At 46.1% G+C, this 12,486-nt stretch overlaps 1 protein-coding gene across 20 annotated transcripts in view; it reads right to left on the bottom strand.

Moving 5' to 3' along the window:
• The window catches only part of LOC102508199 (protocadherin gamma-C4), a 175,705-nt gene that overhangs the window by 80,494 nt on the left and 82,725 nt on the right, over nucleotides 1-12,486 (bottom strand). Inside the window, exons 1-2 of one of the 20 annotated variants that reach the window (XM_032476955.1) lie at nucleotides 9,010-11,549; nucleotides 1,012-1,095 (exon numbers count right to left, since the gene is read on the bottom strand). The exons of 15 other annotated variants lie outside the window; for them this stretch is intronic. In XM_032476955.1, coding sequence (XP_032332846.1) covers nucleotides 1,012-1,095; nucleotides 9,010-11,355 — 2,430 coding nt within the window. In that variant the 5' untranslated portion in view covers nucleotides 11,356-11,549. Of the gene's footprint in view, nucleotides 1-1,011; nucleotides 1,096-3,345; nucleotides 3,523-4,398; nucleotides 7,646-8,931; nucleotides 11,628-12,486 lie in introns of those variants that run through there. 4 more of the 20 variants (XM_032476973.1, XM_006184346.3, XM_032476961.1 and 1 more) reach the window with 4 other exon arrangements.

Raw genomic sequence — 12,486 nt, 5'->3', positions numbered from 1 at the left:
AAGAAGGAATCTCAGAAAGTCTAAATACCCACTCTGTTTCTTACATTCACAAACTATTCCATATGAATAAATCTGAAAAATGTGAGCATTTTTAGCAGATTTGAAAACAACTTTTTGAGACGCACTGGATCAACATTAAGTTATTTCCCTAAGGGAATTTACTACGCTAAAAAAAAAAGTCAATAATACACACACAGACATTAAATTACAGGTAAAGGAATAAAAGGAAATAATATCAGTATTTCTTCACTGTAGAAACAGAAAAGATGTCTAGAACTTAACAAAAAAAGTGTGTTCTACATTTCCTCTCCCAAGACAGTCTAGTATTTAAAAGATAGTCACTATATCTTGTTTCGATGGGATAAATAAGTGAGACAAAGGTGAAATAATCAACATGATTGAAACATATTACCAGCCACAAAAAATAAAAACAGAATTGTTTCATGCTCAGAGAAAAGCTTAGACGTGTGCAAGTGTACGTGTGTGTGTGTGTACATATGTACTGTGGATAAGAAACAGAGCTAGAGCAAGTATGCTATTGAATCAAGTGTCAAATATGAACATTAGAAATAAAGCGAGCAACGGTAGAATACAATCATAAATCAGTTAAGGTGATAGGAAGTTGAAATGAAATAAAAAAATTGTAAATCATTAATTTGAATCATAACCAGTTTACACTGATAGCCATAGACACTGATGATAAAAAAAATTACTAAAAATCAACTTACAATAAAGCAATCTATAACTGAACTGGACCTTTGAAATTAAAACAAAACAAAACAAAACACCAGGACTAAAAAAATGACTTTTACAAAACCTCTCTAGAAAATGTTAATTTGATGAAAGGTAAAGTACAGAAACTCATACGTTTTGCTTTAAATATGTTAAGAATATAAGCCCCACCTCTAAAAAAACAAAAAAAACAGGTTTTATAACAGGCTCAGAAAAAAAAGTCACTTAGAAGACCTATACAGGGACACCAGCAACTGGGAGGCAGGAAATAAATCTCACCTGATTACTGGTAGGATCACATTTGCCTAAACCGGTAGCTGAATCGTCAGCTATCAAGAGAGGCTCGCTTTTCCCACAGCTCTCCTGGCTGATGAGCGTGTCCGCATAGTTGGGCTGCGGGAAGATCACGTGACTCTTCCGCGAGTCCGCGGTGAGCGACACCTCGTGGGAATAGGTCTGCAGGAAAGCCCGCACCCCGTCCACGCCCACGAACTGAGAGGCGGGTACGCCCTCCAGTCTGCCTCCTGAAGCCTGCAGCACGCGCGACGTGTGCCAGCGCCTCAGCCTGAGAGCCAGCAGCACGATGACAAAGGCCAGGAAGACACAGGAGACCGCGGCCACCGCCACCACCAGGTACAACGTGAGGACTGAGTCGTCAGGGTTGGCGGGAGATTCAAGGCTTCCGAAGTCAGCCAGGACGTCGGGTATGCTGTTGGCTACCGCGACAGTGAGCGTGACGGTGGCAGAGAGAGGGGGCTGCCCATGGTCCTGCACCGCCACCACCAGGCTCTGCTTGAGCGCATCTCTGTCCAGCAGGGCCCGCGCTGTGCGCACCTCGCCCGTGTGCAGCCCCACCGCGAAGAGCCCTGGCTCGCTGGCCTTGAGCAGGCGGTAGGACAGCCAGGCGTTCTGTCCTGAGTCTCTGTCCACCGCCACCACCTTGGTCACCAGGTAGCCAGGCTCTGCGGAGCGGGGTGCTAACTCCACGCCTGTGGAGCCATCTGTGGGGACAGCAGGGTACAGGATCTCAGGTATGTTGTCGTTCTGGTCTAGTATAAATATGCTCAGTGACACATTGCTGCTGAGCGGTGGGTCCCCACTGTCACATGCCGTCACCCACAACTGCAGTTCATGAAACTGTTCATAGTCAAAGGAGTGCAGCGCATACAGAATGCCGGTGTCTGAGTTTATGGAGACAAAGGAGGATAGCGGTGCTCCCTGGAGGGTATCCTCTGCCAGAGAATAAGTGACCTGGGCATTCTCTGTGCTGTCCTGGTCAAGTGCAGTCACTGAGAAGAAAGAAGCTCCTCTGGGGTTGTTTTCAGGAATGTAGGCAGAATAAGAGGAGTGAGCAAAAGTGGGTGGATTATCGTTGTCATCTGCTACATTCAGTGAAATGTGAGTTTCTGTAGACAAGGGCGGACTTCCCTGATCTGTTGCTGTCAAAGTTATATTGTAGCTCTGAACCTGCTCCCTATCCAATGCTCTGTTTGTTACCAACTTGTAATAATTTCCATAAGTCTTTTCTAATTTAAAAGGCAGATTGTTAGGAATAAAACAGGAGACTTGACCATTTTCTCCAGAGTCTTGATCTTGCACATTTAGAAGAGCAACCACTGTACCTGGAGGAGAGTTTTCTAGCACTGAATTAGTAGAAGATGTGATAGTTATTTCCGGAGTATTATCATTCACATCCACAACTGTGACCAGCATCTTAGCAGTGGTGAAGAGACCTCCACCATCTTGGCCTTGAATTTCCATCTCATAGAATCTATATTTCTCAAAATCCAGAAGACCTTGTATTAAGACTTCTCCAGATCGAGAATCCAACTGGAATATTTCAGTAGCTTTGCTTTCCATATTCCGGAATGAATATACCACTTCCCCGTTGATTCCTTCATCTGGATCAGTTGCATTTACCATGAGAACCCGAGATCCAGCGCTGAGGTTCTCAGGAACACTCACTCTATAGACAGGCTGAGTAAACTTTGGGACATTGTCATTTACATCGAGAACCACCACACGAATGGGAACAGTGCCCTGGCGGATGGGATCTCCTCCATCTAAGGCTGTGAGGAGTAGGTGGTGAGCAGCCTCTTTCTCCCTGTCCAGGCTCCCCTCCAGCACTAGCTCAGGATTCTTGGCCCCATCTGTTACGCCTCGCACTTGCAAGGAAAAGTAACTATTAGGACTGAGCTGGTAGCGCTGGAGGGAATTCATTCCCACATCTGGATCTCTAGCGTTAGGAAGAGGAAATCGCGATCCCGGAGTTGCATGCTCACTGACTTTTATCTCTACTTCTTCCTCCCGGAAGCTGGGGGCGTTATCATTAATATCCATTATTTCCACCTCCACTCCGTAAATCTTCAGGGTATCTTCCACAAGTACCTCTATGTTTAAAAAACAGGAGGAAACCGCCTCACAGAGCTCCTCCCGGTCTATCCTACTCGCCGTGATCAAGCTGCCACTTCGCGGATTCAGAGCGAAAAGCTGCGTCTTTCCTCTGGAGACGATGCGGACTCCGCGCTCCGCCAGCTCCCAAGGCTCCAGCCCCAGGTCCTTGGAAATATTGCCCACGAAGAAGCCTTTGTCTGTCTCTTCCGGCACCAAGTATCGGATCTGCCCGGCCTCAGACTCCCGCAGCGTCCCCAGGAAGATACACAGTACGACCAGCCCTCTGCGGTCCAGGCGCAGCTGCAGATTCGCCATGGCAGTGGCTGAGCCTATATTCCACGGTTTCTTGAGCCTTTTGGTTCTGAATCAGCACGTATCCACAAGGTCTCTGGCCGACTGCATCCGAAATATATTAGTGAAGAGAAGTACTTTTAAGTTTCCAGCATCAGGGTCTGTGAGAATCCAACCTCACTCGGCTTTACGTTGTAGAGGTAGGGGAGGGAGGGAATCTGTAGCGCTCTGCTTCCCATTCCCTAATTGGTGAACAGCGGCGCCTAGAGCCCAATCTTATTATTGCAACAAGAAAGAAAAACCCAACTAATATACCTGTTTCCGAAGTTACTACACTCACCTCTTCGAGAATCACAAGCATTGGTAAAGCTTAAAATTGCAGACAATAAAGAATTATATAATGTGATTTAAAAAGTATACCAAGAGCACTTATGAAAAGGGTAATTATTTAAAGAGCTTGCTAAATTCTTTTTTGAGTTTCCAAACACTACTGGAACTGAACACTTGCAGGTTACATATGATTCCTAACGATTTTTACTGACTGAAGGGAACAGCATTTGTGGTTGTGGAACTAGCATGGTTCCAAAAAAATCATCAATTAGGATTATGATTATAATTCTTACCAATGTTTATTAAGTAAAATAAGGGCAAAATTTTGAGAAAATTTGCATGGCATTAGAATTGTCATTTAAAATACCACAGTATAAAAATATAACTGTATTCCATATCCTTAATTAAAATATATTCTATTTCATGAAAAATTGACCTGAGAGTTCTCTATATATTTTACCTTAAATGCATTTGAATAGTAGAAAGATTGCAGCATTGTAAACTTTAGTTTTAACAGTAATAGCTACAGGTTTGAGCTAGATTTATTTTAAGAACTTTAACAAGAGATGAAACCTAGAATCTGGAAATAACAGTACTATATTAGAATATGTTGGCATATTGTAATATATAAACATTATTTTAAATACTTACCTGTTTAAAACTATTCTTATCGTCTTCAACACTAGGAGTCAAAATGCTAGCCAATAGCACTGAAGAGCTATCTTTGATGAGAATATCTTGTGTGGCTGGATAATGTTCAACAGATGCAAGAAAATTAAATTCCGGATTAGTTTCACTCCCAGGCACACATAAATCATAGGCATAGGGCAACGTTCCCTCACTGTAGTTGGGAGGAATCTCGGAACCAGACTTGGAGCAGAGAACAGATCCAAAGCAGGCCCCGGCGCTGGGGCTGGAAGAGCGTCGCAGGCGCAGAGCGATTGCCAGAATCACCGCGAGGAGGAAGAGTACCGAGATCAAGGCCAAGGCCACCACCAAGTAAAACTGAAGCTCAGCCTGGGGGTCAGAGGGCTCTGGGCGGTCACTGAGGTCAGGCAGAGCCTCCTGCAGGCTGTCCGCGAACACCAGGAGCAGCGTGGCGGTGGCCGAGAGGGGCGGCTGTCCCCCATCGCGCACTGCGACCAGCAGGCGCTGGCGGGCCGCGTCCCTGTCGCCCAAGGCCCGCGCCGTGCGCACCTCGCCCGTGCGCAGCCCCAGGCTGAAGAGCCCGGGCTCGCTGGCCTGCAGCACGTGGTAGGACAGCCAGGCGTTGTGCCCAGAGTCGGCGTCCACCGCCACCACCTTGGTGACCAGGTAGCCGGGCTGCGCGGCGCGCGGCACCGTGTCGAAGAGCGCAGAGCCGTCGGGCCCCAGCGCCGGGTACAGCACCCGCGGCGCGTTGTCGTTGCGGTCGCCCACCAGCACGCGCAGGCTCACGTTGGCGCTGAGCGCGGGCGAGCCGTGGTCGCGGGCCTGCAGCGTCAGCTCGAAGGCGCGCAGCTGCTCGTGGTCGAAGGCGCGCTGCGCGAACAGCACGCCGCTCTGCGCGCTCACGGACACGTAGGACGACAGCGCGCGCGGCTCCAGGTCGCTGGCCACGATGGAGTAGGAGACGTGGCCGTTGGGCCCCAGGTCAGGGTCAGAGGCGCTGACTTGGGCGATGGAGGCTCCAGGAGGGTTGTTTTCTGCCACGTGGACGACATAGGAGGCCTGGTGGAAAGCCGGAGCGTTGTCGTTGACGTCGCTGATGTGCAGGGTAATGGTAGCACTGGAGGAGAGGGAAGGTTTGCCCTTGTCAGTGGCTGTGATGGTGACATTGTATTCCGCAGTCTGCTCTCGGTCTAGGGCCCCATCTGTCACCAGCTTGTAGTAATTATTGGAAGAAGAATAAATCTTGAAAGGAACATCTCTTCCTATATGACAGGTGACTTCTCCATTTTCTCCGGAATCCCGGTCCCGTGTTTTGAAGAGGGCAACCACCATTCCTGGAAGGGAATCCTCCAAAATCTCATCAGAGAGGGAAGTGATGATTATTTCTGGCCTGTTGTCATTTTCGTCTAACACTTCTATAATTACTTTACACTGTGTAGAGAGGGATCCTCGGTCCTTTGCTTCTACATCTATAGTATATCTTTCGACATCTTCAAAATCCAGGGGCTGACTAGTTATAATGTTTCCTGTAGCAGAATCCAGAGAGAACACATGCTGGGCTGTTTCAGCCACACCAAGGAATGAGTAGGTGATAACTGCGTTGTTGCCTTCATCTTGGTCAGTAGCACTCACCCTCAGCACAAAGGTGCCTGGGGGCACGTCTTCTCGAAGACTGACCTTGTACAAGTCTTGGCTGAACACGGGGTGGTTATCGTTGGCATCCACCACCCGGATTCGGATCTGAGCGGTCCCACTTCGAGGCGGATCCCCGCTGTCTAAGGCTGTCAACACCAAGTGGTGAGTGCTCTGAGTTTCTCGGTCCAGGGTCTTCTTTAATACCAGTTCTGGATATTTGCCACCGTCAGGATTGTCTTTTACCACTAACGAGAAATACTCGTTAGGACTTAGTTGGTATTTGCTCAGTGAATTCATACTAATATCGGGATCTTTTGCAGACTCAAGAATTGTTCCCATTCCTGGGCTGACAGATTCACTGATTTCTAAGTTTATTTCATCTTTATGGAATTGAGGAGCATGGTCATTAATATCCTCAATAACCACAATGATATGAAAAATATTTAAAGGATTTTCCACTACAGCCTCCAACTGCAATTCACAGCTTCTTCTCTCTTTGCATATCTGCTCACGGTCTAATCGGTCTTTCACAAGTAAGTCCCCGCTCTCCGCGTCTACGCTGAAAAGCAGCTTCTCCGCGCTAACTCGCAGCTTTCGAGCCGCCACATCCACGACACTGAGCCCTAGATCCTTGGCGAGGTTTCCCACCACCGAGCCCTTGGCCAGCTCCTCGGGAATCGAGTAGCGGATCGGCTCGCACAGCGCGGGGTAGAACAAAGGCAGCAGGAAGGGGAACAGTACCTGCCGCCGGCGGGCTGGGCGTTTCTGCGCGCAGCTTCCTCCCATCGTGCGCTCTAGTTCTCGCTGCGTCCCAGTCTTTCTAGTTGGAGAAAGTGCACACTAGCGCACTGATAGAGCATTCGGCCCAGGACAGGGGGAACCCCTAGTCTCTGGGCTGGGAATCCGTGTGTGCTGGGCAGAGCCAGCGCGGCCAGGAACCCCAGTGTGTAAGCGGGTTTCCTTCTCCCTGTGTTGTTGGCTGCGCAGGAAATCCCAGATTGGAGGCTGAGGAATCCCGGGCATCAGCGCTTGCTCTGCACTGGCCGACAGCGGCGCCCAGAGGCTCCAAGTGGAACCGCAGCTTAGTTTTTGTATTTCAAGAAATCTTTTCCTTTAAAGGGAAGATGACAGCAGCGGAAATATTTGAATCGTATTCCTTGGTGATTCCATTTTCAGCACGAAGCATATTTTTCACATAAAAAACTATTATGTTTTTATATGCTAATATCTTACATAGATTTTTGACTAGGTAGAAGTATTTCTTTCAAAATCAAAAAGGCACGAAATAACGTAGAGTGCAAAGTAGGTCTCCTATTACATGTCCCACTGCTATTCAGTTCTTCCACCCAGAGGCAATCACTGTTGTTCCTTTTAAGAGTAATTATCCACAAAGGGAAGTACTGAAGTTAAATACTTTTTCTTTCTCTTTCTTTCTTTCTTTTTCGGTCTTCCATCCAGGCTTATATTTGGCTAGAAATTACTAACCCACCCTGTCCCATATTTAGGAACTAGAACGCAACTATTGTGATGTTCATGACAGTCATCCAAAGTGTCCTATATTGCTTTTAGATAATTATATTTTAAAAATTTGCTTGCAATAGCAACCATGCAAGAAAGTAGGGTTTTTTAAAACCTGAATTCTTCTAAATAATATAATTATTTGAAATAGGTGCATAATAATTTTGACTTTCATGAACAGACAATTAAAATGACAGTTTCAAGGATTTAAAAGTTAATAACTATGACCCAAAAGATAGTAACTCTGCTCACCTTCCATAGACCTATTCTTGAACAAATATTGAATGATGTGAAAAAAAGCCATGGTTTCATAAATATTTTGAAACACATTAGGACACTCTTTGACTTTATGCTACCATATTAGTAATAAAAGTAGAGATCAATACATCAGTATCTTCACTAAACTAAATGGGCTCATCAGTAACTCCATTAACAACCGATTTAGAATTCTGTGTACTTCTCTGCTTGTATTCAGATCTCATGCAAAAATAACATTACTTTCTTGGCTTTAAGTTTGTTTTGACTCTAAATTTCAAAAATTTCAGTTTTCAGAGTTTCAGGCAGAGTCACTGAAATGCCTTTGACACACGTCTTGCTCCTGTACTTGGAACATGTACAAGTCTATCTCCCCCAGTTTTATATATATCAGCATTAGAGATTGGAGAATTTAACAAAAAGTACAGAGAAAGCAGAACCTCGAATTTGCTTAACTTAACTTTCTATAGGCTCTCTGGAATCCCTATTGAGCAAGGAAAGTAAAATTAAAATGGAATGTCTTCCACATACAGAAGGAAATTAGAATCATGGGCAAAACGGATGCTGCAGTGTTACCAAGTATAATTACACTTGGAAAAATTTAAGGACACGTATAGATCAGTAAATCCTCTATAGAACAGTAATGAAAATGGGTAGTATTTCCAGTGAGGCGAATGCATTTGTTTCTGACATTTACCCATTCTCACCAGGCCTGCCTTCAAAATAAGAGCCAGGGTGATCTAAGGGGCTAGGGTTTCAGCATGTAGCCAACAGGAGAGCACACGAATTGACAAGACACTTCTGTGGCAATCCTCTCTTAGGAAGTGTCAATATTATACTCAACAAAATGATAAAATGCAAGATTCTATGAAGCTACTCATAACAGGCTATGACAATAGGCCTTCATTCGGACTAGGTTTGGAATATTTACCAGAAAGTAAAACCATATCACCTTTAACAACCATCAAGTTCTACATTTCAATGTTTTAGCAAGCAGCAAATGCCCTTGAAATGGAGGGAAAAGTGAAAAAATTATGATTAAGTTTCCATCATCATGCTGCAAACTGAAATGTAAAACCGATTTTAATTTTTAAAGGAGAGAAAAGCAGTAAAAATAGAACTCACTGGCACCAAAGGGGTATCTTCTATAGGAAGCCTGGAATCATCTAACAAAGACAGAGGATCCTTTTTTTCACAGCTCTCCTGGCTGATGAGCGTGTCCGCATAGTTGGGCTGAGGGAAGATCACGTGACTCTTCCGCGAGTCCGCGGTGAGCGACACCTCGTGGGAATAGGTCTGCAGGAAAGCCCGCACCCCGTCCACGCCCACAAACTGAGATGTGGCCACACGCGCTAAATCATATCCTGAAGCCTGAAGCAGATGCGACGTGTGCCAGCGCCTCAGCCTGAGCGCCAGCAGCACAATGACAAAGGCCAGGAAGAGGCAGGAGACCGCGGCCACTGCCATCACCAGATACAACGTGAGGCCTGAAGCATCAGAGTCTTGCGGGACCTCCAAGCTTCCCAAGTCGGCCAAGACATCTGGGATGCTGTCAGCTACAGCCACCGTGAGCGTGACGGTGGCAGAGAGAGGGGGCTGCCCATGGTCCTGCACCGCCACCACCAGGCTCTGCTTGAGCGCATCTCTGTCCAGCAGGGCCCGCGCTGTGCGCACCTCGCCCGTGTGCAGCCCCACCGCGAAGAGCCCTGGCTCGCTGGCCTTGAGCAGGCGGTAGGACAGCCAGGCGTTCTGTCCTGAGTCTCTGTCCACCGCCACCACCTTGGTCACCAGGTAGCCAGGCTCTGCGGAGCGGGGTGCCAGCTCCACCCCCGTGGAACCGTCAGTGGGGAAGGTGGGATACAGAATCTCAGGTGTGTTGTCATTCTGGTCCAGCACGAATATGCTCAGTGACACACTGCTGCTGAGTGGAGGGTCCCCGCTGTCAGTGGCTGTCACCTGTATCTGCAGATCACGAAACTGCTCATAGTCAAAGGATCGCAGTGCATACAGGACTCCTGTATCGGAATTGATGGAGACATAGGAGGATAGAGGTGCCCCCTGGATAGTGTCTTCAGCCAGGGAGTAAATAACCTGAGCATTTTCTTTGCTGTCTGGGTCCAGTGCAGTCACTGAGAAGATGGAGGCACCTCTGGGGTTGTTCTCTGGCATATAGGTAAAGTAGGAGATGTGAGAAAAGGTGGGTGGATTGTCATTGATATCTGCCACTTGCAAGGTGAAGTGAGTTTCTGTTGATAGGGGTGGAGTTCCTCCATCTGTGGCTGTTACCGTGATATTGTAAGAGGATACCTGTTCCCTGTCAAGGGCTTTGTGTGTCACCAATCTATAATAACTGTCAATGGACTTTTCTAACTTAAATGGTAAATTCCCTGGTATGGAGCAAGTGACCTGTCCATTCTGCCCAGAGTCCAGATCATGCACATTTAAAAGGGCTATAACAGTCCCCAAAGGTGAATCTTCCCTCAGCGGACTAAACAGAGATGTGATGGTCACCTCCGGACTGTTGTCATTTACATCTTCTACTGTAATCAACACTTTTGCAGTTGCAAGATATGCTCCTCCATCTTCCGCTTGTATTTCTATTTCATAGAAACCTGTTTCTTCATAGTCTAGATTTTCTGATAGCTTTATTTCCCCAGTATTTTTGTTTAGTTGGAATTTCAACAATTGTGTGTCAGGTAATTTTCGAAATGAATATGTCACTTCTCCATTGGCACCTTCATCCCTGTCAGTGGCGGTGACTGTCAGCAGCTGCGCGCCCACAGGCAAGTTCTCTGGAACATTCACTCGGTATTCGGGCAAACTGAAAACTGGTGCATTGTCGTTTGCATCGAAGACAGTCACACTAATGAGGACAGTGCCAGATCGAAGAGGGTCACCCCCATCGACGGCAGTGAGGACCAGATGGTGCATTGCCTCTTCCTCCCGATCCAGGGCGCGCTCCAGCACCAGCTCCGGGTACTTAACGCCACTGGCACGGCTTTGAACTGCTAGGGAGAAGTGCTTATTGGAGCTGAGCTGGTAGTTCTGTAGGGAGTTCACGCCCACATCCAGATCAACAGCTTCCGGAAGAGGAAAACGCATTCCTGGAGCAACGTTTTCATTAATTTTTACATCTACGTTTTCTGCTCGGAATTTTGGTGCATTATCGTTGATATCAGTAACTTCTATTTCTACTCCGAAAAGTTTCACCCTATCTTCCACAAGAATGTTAAAACTCACCAGACACTGCAGATTCTGCGCGCAGAGTTCCTCCCGGTCTACCCTGCCCGCGGTGACCAAGCTGCCGCTTCGCGCATTCAAAGCAAAGAGCTGTGTCCTACCTCTGGAGACGATGCGGACTCCGCGCTCTGCCAGCTCCCGGGGCTCCAGCCCCAGGTCTTTGGAGATGTTGCCCACAAAAGAGCCTTTCTCTAGCTCCTCGGGAACAGAGTAGCGGATCTGCCGAGCTTTGGCTTCCCACGGCATACGGAGGAAAAGGCAGAGCAGGATCAGCGCGCAGCGGTCGGAGCGATTCCTTAGAGCGGCCATTGTTTTCTGGTGACGGGATTCTCGCTGAGTCCTCACTGAGCACACACTGTTGTTTTGGCCGGTTCCTTTTTCTTTCCCTGGCTGCAGGGAGTCTCTGCAACCTGCACACCTTAAATTCTGGAGTGAATTTCGCTGCAGTCCTGGAGCCGGTTTGTAGGAATCGTGGAGCTTTTTGTATTTGAAGCCCTGAGAATCCGGATTGAGCGCTGGCTGCGGTTCTCTCCTGGTAGGTGAACAGCGGCGCTCAGAGTCCTCAGAAGTTACTGCACCCACTATGTATGCAACAGAAAGCAAACGCTACTCTATTTTGTTGTATATTTAAATTTATTTTACATTATTTCGTTGGTTTCTCAACTGATAGCCTTAAACCAACTACTATCTGTGGGTTTCTTACTTGCTGAAATAAAATGGAATGAAAGGACTACAAAGCATTAAATGATAATAGTTGATTAAATATATATTTGCAACACTCATTTTCCCAATAGAAATAGATCCAGGTTAGTAATGCTTACCGCTATATTCAGAAAAGCCTTACAATTTTATTTGAAATTCTGATTTAAATGGTCAAGCTGTGTTTAGTAGACATTCATATGGAAACTATATGAGATATACCCCTTATAATTCACTTAGACTCTTTTAAACTTTTGATATGAGCAACCAACTAATTAATTGAATTTGTTTAACATTAAGATTGTGTAAAAGGTTTTCAAAATATTTTTCTAAAATGGTTTTATTGAGCTTCAATGAATTTTTTAAAATGTTTTATTACAGGCACATATTATAAGTTAATTTGACCTATTAAAATGAGTTAAGCTAGTAATCACAAATTAAAGGGATTGTATTGCAGTGGGAAGAGAATATATACAAGTGCTACAATTTTTTAAAAACTGAAGTTAGAAATATTGATGCAGGCTTTTGAAAAATAAGTATTTATGACAAGTGACCTATTTTTACCAGGGCCTTGACACCAGTATAAGTAATCTCTTCTTTGCATTTTGTATGGAAGCTCAAAGTGGCCCACACATCTAGAGTTGTATATTCCCATCAACCCAGCAGTAGTTTCGCTCCTCAAAGGTGAGGAGTTTAGAGGTTCACTTCTTTCATACACAGAAAACAGGATGTTCAGAAATG

This window comes from Camelus ferus, chromosome 3, assembly GCF_009834535.1.
Source record: "Camelus ferus isolate YT-003-E chromosome 3, BCGSAC_Cfer_1.0, whole genome shotgun sequence".
In the NCBI taxonomy this organism is placed as follows: Eukaryota; Metazoa; Chordata; class Mammalia; order Artiodactyla; family Camelidae; genus Camelus; species Camelus ferus.
The sequence above is the reverse complement of the archived record's forward strand: the minus strand, read 5'-3'. Positions and strand labels throughout refer to the sequence as shown.